At 41.3% G+C, this 16,148-nt stretch overlaps 1 protein-coding gene across 1 annotated transcript in view; it reads left to right on the top strand.

Annotated features, from left to right (window-relative positions):
• Nucleotides 1-13,353, top strand: part of SESN3 (sestrin 3) — a 14,613-nt gene extending 1,260 nt beyond the window's left edge. Inside the window, exons 2-10 of the mRNA XM_010156550.1 lie at nucleotides 3,180-3,377; nucleotides 4,062-4,244; nucleotides 4,682-4,924; nucleotides 6,454-6,595; nucleotides 8,787-8,902; nucleotides 10,842-11,032; nucleotides 11,443-11,587; nucleotides 12,412-12,535; nucleotides 12,864-13,353. Of these exons, the coding sequence (XP_010154852.1) occupies nucleotides 3,183-3,377; nucleotides 4,062-4,244; nucleotides 4,682-4,924; nucleotides 6,454-6,595; nucleotides 8,787-8,902; nucleotides 10,842-11,032; nucleotides 11,443-11,587; nucleotides 12,412-12,498 (1,302 nt within the window). The 5' untranslated portion in view covers nucleotides 3,180-3,182 and the 3' untranslated portion in view covers nucleotides 12,499-12,535; nucleotides 12,864-13,353. The remainder of the gene's footprint in view (nucleotides 1-3,179; nucleotides 3,378-4,061; nucleotides 4,245-4,681; nucleotides 4,925-6,453; nucleotides 6,596-8,786; nucleotides 8,903-10,841; nucleotides 11,033-11,442; nucleotides 11,588-12,411; nucleotides 12,536-12,863) is intronic.
• Nucleotides 13,354-16,148: the final 2,795 nt, after the last annotated feature.

The following is a 16,148-nucleotide window of genomic DNA, read 5'->3' as shown; positions in this document are numbered from 1 at the left end:
AGCAGGAAATAATGTATTGGATAGGTAGGATGTAGTTAGTAACAGACTGAATGGAGTTACATCCAGTTGGTGGCCGGTCACACATGGTGTTCCCACTTGGGGAACTGGAGCCAGTTCTGTTTAGTGTCTTTATCAGTGACCTGGGTGAGGGGATGGAGCACTCCCTCAGTAAGTTTGCAGATGACACCAAGTTGGGTGGGAGTGTTGTTCTGCCTGAGAGTAGGGAGGCTCTACAGAGGGATCTGAACAGGCTGGATGGCTGGGATGAGGTTCATTGTAGGAAGTTCAACAAGGCCAAGTGCTGGGTCCTGCCCATGGGCCACAAGAACCCCCTGCAACGCTCCAGGCTTGGGGACGAGGGGCTGGAAAGCTGCCCAGCAGCATTTAGGCATTAAAACACTGACAGTGATAGTACTCTTCATATTCTCTATGTATTTGTAGTATTTGTTGTATTAAAAGGTAATTACTACAGGCACACATACATTTAGGCATGTTACTGTAAATTTATCATCTTCATTCATGATAGGCACTGGTGAGGCTACACCTCGAGTACTGTGTTCAGTTTTGGGACCCTCACTACCAGAAGGACACAGAGATGCTGGACCATGTCCAGAGAAGGGCGACAAAGCTGGGGAAGGGTCTGGAGAACAAGTCTGATGAGGAGCAGCTGAGGGAGCTGAGGGGGTTCAGCCTGGAGAAGAGGATGCTGAGGGGAGACCTGATCACTCTCTACAACTGCCTGAAAGGAGGGTGCAGAGAGGTGGGGGTTGGTCTGTTCTCCCAAGTGACAAGTGACAGGACAAGAGGAAACAACCTCAAGCTGCGCCAGGGTAGGTTTAGATTGGATATTAGGAAAAATTTCTTCATGGAAAGGATTGTCAGGCATTGGAATGGGCTGCCCAGGGAAGTGGCTGAGTCCATCCCTGGACATATTTAAGAGATGTGTGGATGTGGTGCTTAGGGACGTGGTTTAGTGATAGTACTAGCAGTATCAGGTTAACAGACTTGATCATCTTAAAGGTCTTTTCGACCTAAAAGATCCTGTGTTTCTATGAATGTCTGACAAATCTTGATAACACTGCACATGTCAAAGCCTGCTTTATTGTTGTAATGGAAGGAATATGGACAGAGCAACAACTTAATTGTAAAGGTTCCTGTTAAAGTGCCATAAGGCTTTACAATCAGAATAAAAAAGCATGTTTGTGAATCCGTGGATGATAATAAATCAGGAGGAAGTACATACACAGTATGAAGAAAATAGTTATATAGGTGGAGATAAATCTCAGAAGCAATAATGCTGCATATTGCTGTGCCTAACATAGCAACAGTGCAGTCCTACAGGATTATATTTCAAATTTATCACCAGAATTTCTTCTCTGTAACATGTGTTATGACAAGGAAAACACCTGACAAGCTGCAGAAGGTTAGAAACCTTACCAGAGACAGGAAAAGTATGATTTCCCCAAGAAATTACTACATGAGACAAAGATCTCCGAATACCTGTGAGATACACTTGCTGAAGAATAAGAGGACTTGGAATTACACCGTAATAAGTGAGATAAAATGACCACAAATGTGTGAATAAACTTCTGAAGGTAAAAACATTCTTAAGGAATACTGAGGGGGCATCATTTTGTGTAAAAGCTAGAGAAAAGCTGTCATAGTTTAGAGCTACACATGTAAAAATGATGGAGCTGCCTAACTGCGCAGCTGCTGCTTCCCCTTCTTTCTGGGCCCACAAATTAAACCAGGAAAGGACAGTGGTGAGAAGTGAAAATGTAGTATGTTGTTTGGGTTTCTGTGTATGTAACTACTATGTAAGATTTGATAGAAAAATTTTGACACAAACCCTCTGAGTGCGACCATCCAGCCAGTTCCTTACTCACCGAGCGTTTTATCCATCAAATCCATACCTCTCCAATCTAGGACAAGGGTGTTGTGCAGGACAGCATCAAACGCTTTGCACAAGTCCAAGTAGATGACATCAGCTGCTCTTCCTTTATCCACCAACACTGTTACCCAGTAATAGGAGGCCAGCAAATTTATGGGGCGCGGTCTGCCCTTGGTGAAGCCATGTTGGCTGTCACCAATCACCTCCTCATTCTCCATGTGCCTTACCATAGTTTCCAGGAGGATCTGCTCCATGATCTTGCCGGGCACGGGAGTGAGATTGACTGGCCTGTAGTTCCTCATATCCTCCTTTTTTCCCGTTTAAAAACGTAGGTTGTTTCCCCTTTTCCAGTAGGTGTGTACTCCAGCAGACTGCCACGACTTCTCAAATACGATGGATTGTGGCTTGGCCACTTCATCCGCCAATTCCCTCAGTACCCATGGATGCGTCTCGTTAGGTCCCATGGTGTTGGCAATAGTAAGCTGGCTGGTTGAATTCTGTGCAGTTTCAGAGTAAATACTGGGTATTCTGGTCTTGTGATTGTAACTTCAGTGGTGAACATGCGGAGAGTGGCTGGTTTTGGTGATAAACACTAACAGCAGTAATACTCTCGGGGCTTGCAGTGTGAGAGCTACTGAGTCTTTTGCTGTTTCATTTCATCTTGTGCCCAAGGTTTGGATTGGCTGGAATAATTAAAGAACAGCTTTTGTTTAAAGAAAGCATTAAATATTAAATAATACTTGAATGTTAGGGAGAAATTAGCATTTGATCTCCTCTTCAATTATACAAGCAGAGAAGGGGTAGATTGCCAAGCTGTTTCTATAATTTGGTTACATAACCCAGTTCCTCTCCATTAATTTTGAAATTGGTTTTAGGGCTCAATGCTCAGGGGGTGTGTGTCTATACAGGCTGACTTCCATAAAGACTTTACTTTCCATTTAGCTCTTGCTTACTTCCAGCTCTCTGTACAAACTTGACTTTAAGCATCTGCGAGTTTAGTTGTTTTGGAAAGATCTACAGAAAAATGGTTTTGGTTTTCCTAGAAACATATTAAAACGACAGACATAAAGTGTAAAGTGCTCTTCAGTTCTCAGTGTACAAGTAGCATCTGTATGTGTGTATTCGCACGCATGCAAGCATGTATATTTACAAGTACACATCCGGATCTCCAGCATTTGCCTTCGGATTTGTACACAAGCAAACCTTTCATAGCACAGTATATTTCTCTCCAGGGCTAAAGCTGGAGAAAATCTCTTTCTCTTTTAACTTTGTCCATCTTCATTTTAAGGTTATGCAAGCAAATGGTTTGGATGAACGTACTAATCTTCTTGTGGAAGAATACTCTACGTCTGGTCGCCTGGACAACATCACGCAGGTCATGAGTATCCACACTCAGTACCTGGAGTCTTTCCTCCGCAGCCAGTTCTATATGTTGCGCATGGATGGGCCCCTTCCTTTGCCCTATAGGCACTACATTGCTATAATGGTATGTAACAACAGACAGTATATTTCATCCTGTAACCTTGACTTTTGTATTTAAGGCAAAAAAAAAAAAAAGGAGGCTTTAGAAAGGAGAGACTAGTGTGAAACTTTGGCGAGGGGTGAGTTTTTTGTAGTTTCCCTGTTTTCCATAGTGGTACACTTCTCATGCCCACAGTAGTAAAGTTTTACAGAGAGCAGTTAAAACTGTGTAACCTTATTTCTGGATATTTAACCATCAGTACACAGCAGGAGAATGAGATTCAGTGGACTGAAGTCACAACAAATTCCAGGTGGACACTAGGAAAACAGCTTTTACCATGAGGATGTTGAGACTTTGCAACAGGGGCCAAGAGAGGTTGTGTGATCTCCAAGAATTGAGGTTCTGTCTGGACAAGGCTGCGAGCAGCCTGTTCTGAGTCAGCTCTGCTGTGAGCAGGGGGTTGGACCAGATCTCCTCTAGAGATCTCTTCCCTCCTAAATGAGATTCTGCGATTCAGAGTAAAGTAATCAAACTTACTTTTATTGATCAAACCTCCATACTGTATAGAAATGCTTTGCAATGTAAAACATGGCCCTTTGGAACAAAACTGTATTTTTGTGTTGTGTTAGTAACCTGTCTTCCACCTGCAGCAAAATCAGATCACACGCTAACTTGCTGCACTTCTCCCTCTGTGTTTAAATATTCCAGGCTGCTGCCAGACATCAGTGTTCCTACCTAATAAATATGCACGTTGATGAGTTTTTGAAGACTGGCGGGATTGCAGAATGGTTGAACGGTTTAGAATACATTCCCCAAAGACTGAAAAATCTGAACGAAATAAACAAACTCCTTGCACACCGGCCCTGGCTAATCACAAAAGAGCACATTCAGGTACCTGTTAAGTCGTGCCCTGTAGTAGCAGTAAATTTCCAGTAACAAGAACTGGTAAGAGCTACTCAAGTGTCTGTAATAGTACATTTCCAGTATTAAGAACTGCTAAGAACTATGCAAGTGTCTGGTTAGGCTTGCTTACTTTGAGTTAAACAATTCAGGGAAGTACCTGAGCATCGAATAAGCCGATAAATTCTCCTGTGTGACAAAGCCAACAAGATTTACTTTTTAGGAATAGCACTGGCTACAATAACCCCAAATGAAAATAGGTAGCATATTAGGTGTGTCGTCTTTTATCCAGTGAGAATTTGTGTGCAGGAGGAATACAGTGTTATTGGAAGAAAGGAATTGATCCCTTTTTAAAATACATAGGTTTTATAGAAAAGCTGGAGGGCAAAAGAAATCTTATGTTTACAATTTTTTTGTTCTCATTTCAGAAACTTGTCAAGACTGGGGAAAATAATTGGTCTCTTCCTGAACTGGTGCATGCTGTTGTCCTGTTGGCACATTATCACGCCTTGGCAAGTTTTGTATTTGGTAGTGGCATTAATCCAGAGAGAGATCCGGATGCATCGACTGGAGTCAGACTTATAGCAGTCAACAACTTCTGTGTCTGTGATCTTGCCAATGACAACAACATAGAAAATGCGTCCCTCACAAGTAGCAACTTTGGGGTTAGTGTTGCATGAAGATTCTTTTGCTCGCCTCTGTTTTGCATTAGAAAACTTTCTTCCATTCTTTCCTGGTTAAATTTCAGGGTAGTTTGACAGCTTTTGTCTACTTCACTGGAATGCTTGGGTCTGGTAACTCTTAGGTTAGCTCTAGCAGTTTGCAGTGTGGTCTAGGGAAAACTGCGTTGGAGCGGTAGATGGTAGTCAGGGTAATGTGATTTTGATAGTTCGCCTCACAACCCATTGGGCAAGACTAAAACTCTGCTTTCAGTTCAGAGCTTCAAGTCCCGTTTCTTCAGATAGCATGTTGCTGACTGGAGCATTGTCATCCGTGTTCTTAATATGTGGAGAAAAAAAAAAGGAAAAAAAAAAAGAAATGGAAGCAAAACAGAGATCATAATAATAACTTCGACTTCAAGGCCTACAATCAGAAAATAGGTCAGTTCTGCAACACTTTCATGTAGATGGGAGGAAATGTCTGAAATAAAATTACTTCATTCTTCATGTTGGTGTTCCAGTCTTGAATCAACCAACAGAGACCTTGGATTACTAGTTAATTAACTTAAATGAGGATTTTTTTCTGAAAGTGGCTCTACAATGTTTTGTCCTTGAATTAATGCCAGATGCTGATTAGCCTCATTGCCTTTGATGGAAGATAGGGATTATGAGTAGAGACACTAGATTTATTTTTAAAAATGAGCAGTACAATGTAAGCTTGTGATCAGTCAGTTCAGTTGCTGTATCTGAAGTTTCTGGGCTGTAAGACATGCCAGCTCAAATCATCGGTGTGTATTATTCTGCATTTGTAGTGGGCACAGGGCTGCTGCTGACTGTGTGCTGCTTGTTAAGCAGTGAGTAGCATACTAGAAAACACTTAGAGCTACTGGCAGAGGATCAGAATCAAAAGAAAGAACAAACCATTTATCTTATGGGAAAAAAAAAAAATTGTAAGTGCAAATCACAGAATCCCAAACACAGAAGGTGTATTTCTAGTAGAGAGACCTGTTTTCCTCATAAAGGCAAGTAAAAGGGTCAGTGTAAGGGTTATTTTGATCACGTCATGAAAATAAATGAAAAGAAAACGCTGCCTCCAGTTGTGTTCCTGTGTTGCAGTGTTGCACTGGATCTCTTCAGAAACATATTCTGCATTACCAATAGTGAGATAAATTACCCCAATATTAAAGGTTGTTTTCTGGTACATGTAGGGCACACAGGTGGCTTTTCGTGAGCCACCTACCTGGTGGAATATATATTATAAACAACCATGTTTTCCATGTTCAAACACCACCTCTCCCTCTGCTAATCCCACTGCACTAGAGCTGGCATAGGTTAGAGTAACACTTCCCAGCTCTCTCCTTCTCACTGTCCGAAAGCCGTTTCATCTGCGCTGTGTGTGACAAACTCCACCCTGGCTTGAGCTTTCGTGTTCGCTGCTGCTGCTGTCTGTTTTTGAGAACGTTTCTTGTCGAGCATGAAGTCTGAAGATGACACACGTTGTCTATCTTCTAATTTTGCAGAATGTCATGGTGTTTTTGCAGATTGCAGATTCTTTAAGTGAGCTGGAGGCCTTAATGGAAAGGATGAAGAGGCTACAAGAAGATAAAGAGGATGAAGAAGCCTCTCAGGAAGAAATGGCAACTCGCTTTGAAAAGGAGAAGAAGGAGAGTCTGCTAGTAATTAGTGGAGGTATTTGTGCTTTTCCAGTTCTGTTTTGTTTGTGCCTTTTAAGAACTAAACACTTGAGGCCAGTTCAGCGACTACAACTATTTCTGTCTATTTCTTTATTCTGGCTCTTGGTTTAGTAGGAGTGTAGTAAGGGTGGTCCTGTCACTTGCTTAATCTCCTTAAAGAGTTTTTGATTGGCAAATAACACCATTCTTTTTGCTACTTGAAATGTTAGGTTTATATATATATTTTTTTTAAAAAAGCCCGTGGTCTTCTTTAAAGAATCGGGTGCAAATTTCTCCTTCTTTACATGCTCTGCATCTTCAAATCAATACATTCGTGCAAATACTCAGTAATATTTCACAGGTTTAGGTTCTACAATTCTTAGAACTTCAGTGACACTCATAAGTAGCCTTCAGATATGCATTTAGTTCAGGAAATAGATGGGGATGACATTCAGCTTTTTACTATTTGAATTGCTTCCCACCTGGAAAGCACATCTCTAACTTGCTTTCTCGAGTGATCATCCTGCTGTGCTGTTCCACTGCCAGTGTTGTGACAGAGATTTCTTAGCATTTGTTTTATGCTTAAATGCTGTTCAAAATTCTGAGCTGAAACCTTCTTTTCCAGTATTTTTATATATTCTGAAGGCCTCCATCGCTAGCAGACCATACAATGACATCTGTTACCTACAGACGGCAAGAGGTTTTTTCCAAAGCAAGTGTTCGAAGAAATAATACTGTTAAGACAATCAGAATCTGCAACCATATCCTCATAGTAGAGCTACTTGAAGATGAAAGTTTTTCTTCTTTTAAGAAGTGACCCATAAAATGCTTCACATTTTACCAACACTGTGAATTTAGATCTGGGTTTGAAGGTATCTAAGTTTTTGTGCACTGAGCCCAAAAGGGAGGAAGTAGATGTTGTGGCTTTCTAAGAACATGCAAAATCTCTGAAAGAAGATGCGTCCACCAACATCACTACTGGATTTAAAGAAATGGACCTTGTCCATTCTCCTTCTGTTTTTCTTAGGTCAGACAGTATCAGCAGTGCGGATAAACTGACACTCATTGCAGTTTCATTATCTTCCATGACTCTCTGCAACTTCAGACAATATGAGGAATAGGTCTTGTTTGGGACAGAAGAGGTTTTTTGATGGACTTGCTTATAATTTTGTTGAATTTCCTCCCTCTGCCTTTTCCTGGTTTGAATTGAGGAGCCTTTGTGTGTGGAGCCTTTACCCCTCTGTGAAATTCAGTCCTTGTCAGGGGGGAGGAGTGTACGTGTGCAAGGTTTTTATTCTTTGCTGAGGATTTGATGTAGCAGATGCTGCGAGAGCTTCTTCCTACGCAGCTATGTTTTGATTGTTTAATGAGGCAAAGAGGAGATAAAGCACTTCTGCAATTCTTAGATTAACTGACTTTTCAAGGTGCGAACAGTGGACATATGGCAACTGTTCTGTCAATGCATGTGGAAGCGAGCCAGGATTTTAACATCAGGGTCAAATGCAGTCAGCTGTGCAGTAGTCAACTCCTGCAGAGGTAGTTACACAATCGAGCCACCTGTTTATTCAGGAGGGAAAGATGGATTCCTGATAGAGAACCTGCGCTCGCTTAGTGACATGTTTTGGAGCTCTTTGAAGATGCTTAGTTACTAGGGCTTCTGGCAGAATTTCAGCCTGATGTACCGTAGAGCTCTTTGCTTTTGTATCATCTTCAACTATATTTACAGGTGGAGTGTTGCATTGCTTTCTGGTGGCTCATACTCCGGGTTATAGAACAGAGCTGGTGTCATTCCTGACACCATACCTGCTCTGCTTAGCAGTCCTGTTGCCAAGGGTACAGTTTTCTGTTTCTTACCCTAGGACAGTGACTTTACTAACGGGATTCATCTTCCTGATTTAAGATACCTAGCCTCCCTCCGAAGCCAACAGAGAGAAGAGCACACCTGCAGACAGAAGTGTAGCCCATCTCTTCCCGTTTTGTAGAAGTCTGTTAGATGCCTGGTGCAGGCTGACAGTTGGCTCAGTGGAAGGGATAGATCCTATACAAGCAGATTGGGACTGAAAGGTTTCTTTCCTTCGTACTGCTCTTCCTTTGCACAACTTCTAAAATTGTTCTCTAATCCTGTAGTAGACTGGTAGTTGGAAGTTGGTGCTAACTTGCGTGCTTGCCTAAAGCAAAGCATTTTGCTGTTTTATTCACAGCATTTGATGATGACATAGTTTCTACAGATGTCTCGCGCTACATCGAAGATCCTGGGTTTGGGTACAAAGACTTTGCAAGGCGAGGAGAAGACCATCTGCCCACATTCAGAGCTCAGGTACCATTTCCTTAAACTACATCCACTCAAAGAATGTTGATATGTCTCATTACATGGCAGAGACCGTAACGGCGTTGTAGTGGGCCATGTGTGTTGCGTGCTCCTTTTCTTGTCCTGGTCCATCAAATAACTCGCAAGCTCCCATAAATCTACCTGAGGTGAGTCTGTTAGTGTTTGTAAATCTCAGACCAGGGAATACTTAGCTTTCGGTCTTATTCCAATTATTCCCAGAATTAATGTTTGAAAACTGTAAAGAGTATCACTAAAGCTGGAATAAAAGTGAAAGGTAGAGAAGAATTTCTTTCCTGTCCTTTCAGTTGTAGAAAAAACTCCACTGGAAGAACTCTTTATTCCTGTCATTTTATCAAGTATTCTCTGTCCAGTGGTTATCAAAACCTAGATGCCTATATGTCTGTGAAAGTGATTTGGTTAGTTTCGTGCTCATATATCCACCAAATCACTGGACTTTGAATGTCAGGAAACAAAAGGAATTCCTAAATCTGATTACTGAAGTATTTGGCTATATTTAAATACAGTTTTTATGGCTGTTGAAAGAACAGCGTGTACATTTTACCTGTACATTGTCTTACATATTGGCATCTTTTTCCATGACCAGACTCATGAACTGCATAATACATGTAACAGGAGGGACATTCAACATGGTTCTGTTCCAGCTTATAGAGTAGATTAATCAGCAGTCTGGTAATAAATTGTAAGCAATGGAAGAAATCTTAAACCAAATCAGAGAACTTCAATGAAAAAAACAGTGGGTGGAGGAGAACTGCGTGGTCAGAAGACTGTAAAATAAAGAATCCGTGATCATTCTCCGGAAATGTATTTAGCTGTATAGCAGTCTCTGCTGATCTGGGTAATTCACTCTGCGGTCTTTATATGAGCCTAAAGTGGGGAGATATTGCCAAAAAGAATAAGCCAGAGTCAGTGTCTGTAAAGCAAACACTCTGCTTAACTACTTTAGGAGCAGCAGGCTCCCATGGAAAAAAGCTCTACAGAAGTTGAAATTGGAACTGAAACATCTCTGCTCTTAAATAAACAGGACAGCTTCTGGCCTACATTCAGAGGAGTCACCTTGATAATTTGACTCCATTAGTATGTTCTGCTCTTAAGCAGTTAGATGTATATATCCAGTCTCCCAAATGCTCTGCTATTAACACTACTTAAATTGCAGTAGCATCCCCAAACCCTGCAATAAATCTGATCCTTATTCTGATAAAACAAGACTTCCTTTATCTCTGTGTGTTTAAACTTAGTAATAGGAAAAGGTATTCCATACGCAGCAGAATGTCTTCCAATTTTTTTTTTTCCTTTTTCATTGTTAGTATGGATCAACTGCTGATAGGGAACAGCACTTGCCCCTTCATAGAATAGACTCATAGAATGGTTTGGGTTGGAAGGGACCTTAGAGATCGTCTAGTTCCAACCCCCCTGCCATGGGCAGGGACACCTTCCACTAGACCAGGTTGCTCCAAGCCTCATCCAGCCTGGCCTTGAACACTTCCAGGGATGGGGCATCCACAGCTTCTCTGGGAAACCTGTTCCAGTGCCTCACCACCCTCTCCGGGAAGAACTTCTTCCTGATATCTAATCTAAACCTCCCCACTTTCAATTTAAACCCATTACCCCTTGTCCTGTCACTACAGACCCTTGTAAAAAGTCCCCCCCAGCTTCCTTGTAGCCCCTTCAGGTACTGGAAGGCTGCAATAAGGTCTCCCCAGAGCCTCCTCTTCTCCAATAGGATATTCATTGCCTGAAGGAAGCAGGGGGATGGAGCAGGTGATATGGATGAAGGAGTCAAAATGCAGTTTTTTTGAAGAGAATAAAGTTATTCCTAGCAGACAACAAAAGCTACTGAGCTATAGAGAGGATCAGATAGGGACTTTACTCCACTGGTACATTTATGTATTTCCTTCTCTTCCTGCAGGACTATACTTGGGAAAATCATGGCTTTTCCCTTGTAAACAGGCTTTATTCTGATATTGGGCATCTCCTTGATGAGAAATTTCGGATGGTGTATAACCTCACATACAACACTATGGCAACACATGAAGATGTTGATACGACTACGCTAAGAAGAGCTTTATTTAACTATGTCCACTGTATGTATGGAATCAGGTATGGACAAAAATCCCCTGGTTTAGGAGTGCATTTTTAACTGTAAACAGAGTGGAAAATGAACCATGTGAAAAGCGTGATTTTAGACTCTGGGTGTTAAAGTGGAGCTGGTCCCTCAGTCTGGAAGTTAGGGTGGTTTTGCTGGCGTATCAGTATAACTTTTGCTTCCAGTGGAGAAAATTGTTATGAATCAGGATGGAAATTATTACAGAAGTGTCTTCCCTGAAGCCAGCCTATATCCTTTGTTGAGAAAAGATGACATCCTAGTACTGAGCCTTTCAGATCCTCTCTTAGCAGGTGGTTTTCTAACACGTATAATGCTCCAGTTCCCAAACTTAAGAACATAATGCTGCAAAAGACCCTGCTTTTATAAACTGCTATCCAACAGAGTGATTGCCTGTGTTATTTAGGTATGATGACTATGATTATGGAGAAGTTAATCAGTTACTTGAACGCAGCCTGAAGGTTTACATAAAGACAGTGACCTGCTACCCAGAGAGAACTACCAAGCGCATGTACGATAGTTACTGGCGTCAGTTCAAGCACTCGGAGAAGGTAGGTATTCCAAAGCCAAACTGGCTTCACAGATAGCCCCATGCTGTTTAAAAATGAAAATACAGTGAGACCTAAGAATGGCCATGTCTGTCGAACAATCTAGGTTTAACCAGAGAAAAGCAAATGAGATTAATTCATTGAGTATTAGATATCAGCTTTACAAAAATACTTGTCAGTGTATTGGAAATACTGGTTCTCTTTTTTATTATTATTTTGAGTGACTTCTTCATAAAATTGAACTGACAACTGTAAAAGAAAAGTGCATAAACTTGGGAATGCAGAAGCGTCAACTATGCCAGTAGTTGGGATTTGGGGATCAAAAAAGACCTTAACTCATATATATATATGTATAATCTTCATGGTGTTTTTCATTAATAAAAATGCCAACGTGTCTTCAGATATCCAAGTTAAATGCTTCCTGACAAGGGTTCAGCGTTTGTGTGCCTGCTAGCCTATCTGGCACGTAAACTGTTCTTTACTGTGTGCTCCTATATAGTCGTCAAAGGTGGTACTACAGAAAATAAAATACAATTCGTAAAGAATTACTACCATTTGGCTACAAAAATGGTTTTATTGGGACTTCTCAGAGGGAAAATTGCTTAAAGCAGCAGTTGAGCCTAGTTCTTTGCAGTCCTAGGACATTGTCCAGTGTTGGCGTACAGCACAGCCATCTCGGGGGGCACGGGAGTCCTGCAGCAGCGTACAGGGAGAAAGGGCAGAGTTTCTTGTAGTGATACTTTACTAACAGTTAGAAAATTTAGCCTAAATGAATAAACAGTGTTGCATTCAGGGGTGAACTAAATGGCTGACTTCATTTTTAACAGGTTCATGTCAATCTACTTCTGATGGAGGCGCGTATGCAGGCTGAACTTCTGTATGCCCTCCGTGCCATAACTCGTCACTTAACCTGAAGCGTTCGCTGGGCAGGAGTAAAGGAGTTTTTACTGAGTATGTAAAGACCTTTCGAAATAGATACACACCAGAAGCTGTTTGTGATGTAGCATCAGGTTATCCAATTCTCTAGTGTCAAAAGTTTAGCCGTGCTTCCTGACGGCTGTAATGTGCAATGACGTGTTTTGTTTTCTTGATGCTTAACATTACTAATGATAACAAAAGTAACACTGAGGAGCACTACTCTGCATTGTTTCCAGCTGGATTTCTGCACAGTGGTCAGGATCCTGAAACTGTTTTTATTATATCCAATCCTAGCGCTTTGTTCTTTAAGCACCGGTGTGAAGTGCTTAGAGACTTCTTTTTCCAAGCAATCATTTTTCAGATTAGTGGAGTCCAGCAGAAGATGGGTTCTGCCTGTCCTGAGAACGTACCACCACGTCGTAACTCGTGACAGAGACGCGCGGGCTGCGTTGCATTGAATTGCCCACTGGATTCTTCTGTGTCTCCTGGAGACTGCCAGTCACTGTCTTACTACAGCAATTGAAGGTGATGCGAGATGTGGATGCAAGCATCGAGCACACTTTAATGTGAAATTAATCATGATAAATCCTACAGCATGCTACTGAAGTGCGAAATTCATCTGCTTGGTCGTGCCCCTTCCCAAGAGAAGAGGCCTCACAATTTGCCATTTCAGCCACACGTACTGTGTTTCAATCACGCATGACCTTGTTGTACCGACAGTCACCCTCAGTTGTCCTTACAAGATCCATCCTCATCCCATGTTGCAATGTGTTTAGTCGGCACCTAGAAAGTTAATACGCAGGCTGACCAAAAAATAGGGTTGTGGGGTTTTTTTTGCACTCTTCTTTCTCAGTGTTTTAACTAAGGAGAGTAAAGGAAGGCTAGCATATCTGTTCTGTCATATTGGATGTGTAGAAATTTCTTTCCCATAACTTCTTCATAGCATGAAATTTTACTACTCAAAGTTTTAAAAGTTTCTATGCATTAGTGTAAGTGAACAAAAGAAAAGTGCAATATTTAAAAAGAAAGCAAGCTTTTTTTCCCTATCATGCCACTGCTAAAGTGTCCTTCTTATATAGCCATAAAGAAATTTTAAAACCAAATTTCTTTATTGTCTAAGGCCTAGCAGTCTTGTTTTAGCTTTTACGGCTTAAGACAACCTGATACAGAGATGCCAAAGCATCCCCAAAACAAAGCATTCTTGGACAACCGGTGATATTGGGGAAGGGAAGAAAATAAGCTGCCAAAAATGTCACACTTTTGTGCTGGTTTCTGTTGCTTTTGACTGATTTTTAAGAGCACAAAATGTTGATATTTAAAGCTTTATTTTGTATTGCATTTAATGAACCAGTGAAGTGCCTAAAGAGATGCTTAAACTTACCCAGTAGGATGCAAGTTGTCACTGCTTCAACTGTTGTCTGTTGGCTTGGCCTTTTCCTATTTCGTTGAGGAGGGTGACCTTCGTTGCTGTTGAATACGTTCAAAACTAACCGAATAGGTTTATTTTCAGTGTTCCGTTGGACTGTAGAAGTTAGTGCAGGAGGGTTTTTTTTCCATTGGTGACTGCAGAGTAGTTGTAAAAAATACTATCAGTCATATTTTTAACACTTCTCACTGACAAAATCATGGACCAGTATGCTACTCAAATGAGTTTCCTCTTTTCTTCCCTCTTCCTGGTAACTTGCTGTGACTTCGCTCGTTGTTTTTTTCGCTTTATCTGTCTGTTCCAGATTGGAAAGCTAAATGATTGTACACTTACCTGCACTTTCAGGCTGCAGACTCTGCATGTGAAAACCTTTCGAGGAAGAAATCCGTAATTATTCTTGTTCTGATGTAACGTTGGCTATTTAGAAAACTGCCCAGTAGACCCATCGGCCTCTCTTCTAGAGAGAGCGTGGGGTAAGAACTCGGATTTATTCATCACGTACAGCTCACTGCAGAGGTTTCTCCCAAGTGTTGAGATGCTCGTATGTATGAACTTAGATTAACTTTCTAAGTCGTTCTGATCCTTTTCCTCCCTCTTGTGACCGTATTGGCCATACCCCATGGCTTTTGTGCATAAAACAGTTCTGCTGAGAGAAGTTTTCCTGCAATACTTTTGCTTTTTTTCAAGTGATGGGAACTGTACAGTTCTGCTTTAAATTCCTTTTCTTTGGAAAGTCGAGGAGTTCTCACGAAGCACAGTTGAGCTCTGGAAAGGAGGTGGAACTCGATTTGGGTAACGAATACGACCGCTTAGTGTCCCTTCAGAAATGAAAAGACTCTTAGAGCAGGTTGAGTTTTGCATTTGGAAACATGAGTGCCTTTACTTCTTTCCTTATGAAACGTACTCACCAGCTCAAATGCCTTCTGAGCAAAGGACATGAGCAGATGGGAAATACAGAACCCACAATGGATTGCTTCATAAAAATCTGTAGTAAACCAGTGATTTCTTTTTATTTTTTTAAAGGTGCCATATCAAGTCACATATGGCCTGCAAGACATTCCACCGTGGGAAATGTCATTGTGCGAGCAGTTTGCTATTCTCTTCTTTTCTAAAACATTAAATGCAAACTCGAAACTTCTGGAAGTGTTTTCCACGTGGCATTTTTTTCAAAGTATTGCATTTACAGCCTAACAATTTATAGCCAAGTTTTTATACTCAAATTTATGATTTTTGATAGATGTTTGTTCAGAATAGGTGTTTAAAGTCAGACAACTCTACCACGCGCTTTACGCACGCTTTAGGCTCATCACACTGTGCCAAATTTGAATGTGCAAGTGTTCCTGGATTTTTTTGCCTCTTTAAAGCACTCGTGAATGTGAATCTTCACACTTTGATCATTAATACTACTCTTAAGAGTACCGTAATCGTTGGAAGTGTAGATACTCTCTCTCTGTGTTCCTTTACTGGAATTGATATTTACCAGCATTAGTGTTAGTCCACAAAATCCCAGCCCTGACCAACACAAACACAAAGTGTACAGCCTCCTGCCTGCTGACGTGAAAGCTTCTTGGGTACAGACTGACCCGCCAGCACGGGAAATGCCGTAAGCAGGGAACGGAGCTTTTCAGGATGGAACGGCTCCTCACCGTTGCAGAATCGCCTCAGAACGTGGGGTGCGGTAGAGTACGTTCTCACTGAAATTGCTGCTCCTTTTTTTGGTAATGAAGTGAAAAAAGTGCCGATTGGAGAAAGTATTTGCCTTTCCCAGAACTCTCTGCCTGCAGTCCAACATGACAAGGAACAGACATCATACAGGAACAGAAACCATTCTAAATGAGGGTACAATCTGCGCAGGCAGCTACTAAAGCTACCCTTGTGGTATCCTGTGAGAACTTTAGTGAGCTTAGATGGATCTGTTTCCATCAAGACTGAACAGAAATATATGTACTTTGTCCTAAAGCCTTCATTAAAATGAAAAGGATGTAGTTTTGGCTTTAAAAGTTAAAGAATGGCCACTATCGGCTCTTCCTATATATTAAAAAAACTTTAAGGACAGGAAAATCAGTGATTGTAAACTCTTACAAAGGTAGGTCTCTCTACATTTAGAACAGACAGAAACAGAACAAGAAGAAAAACATGATGCTTCTCTGTTACTTGAGTGCAGAAGGTCAGAGCACCAGATTCTTCGAAAGTATTTTTGTTCATAGTGATGCTGATAGG

The sequence above is a fragment of the Eurypyga helias genome, unplaced genomic scaffold (assembly GCF_000690775.1).
Source record: "Eurypyga helias isolate BGI_N326 unplaced genomic scaffold, ASM69077v1 scaffold6340, whole genome shotgun sequence".
In the NCBI taxonomy this organism is placed as follows: Eukaryota; Metazoa; Chordata; class Aves; order Eurypygiformes; family Eurypygidae; genus Eurypyga; species Eurypyga helias.
The sequence above is the reverse complement of the archived record's forward strand: the minus strand, read 5'-3'. Positions and strand labels throughout refer to the sequence as shown.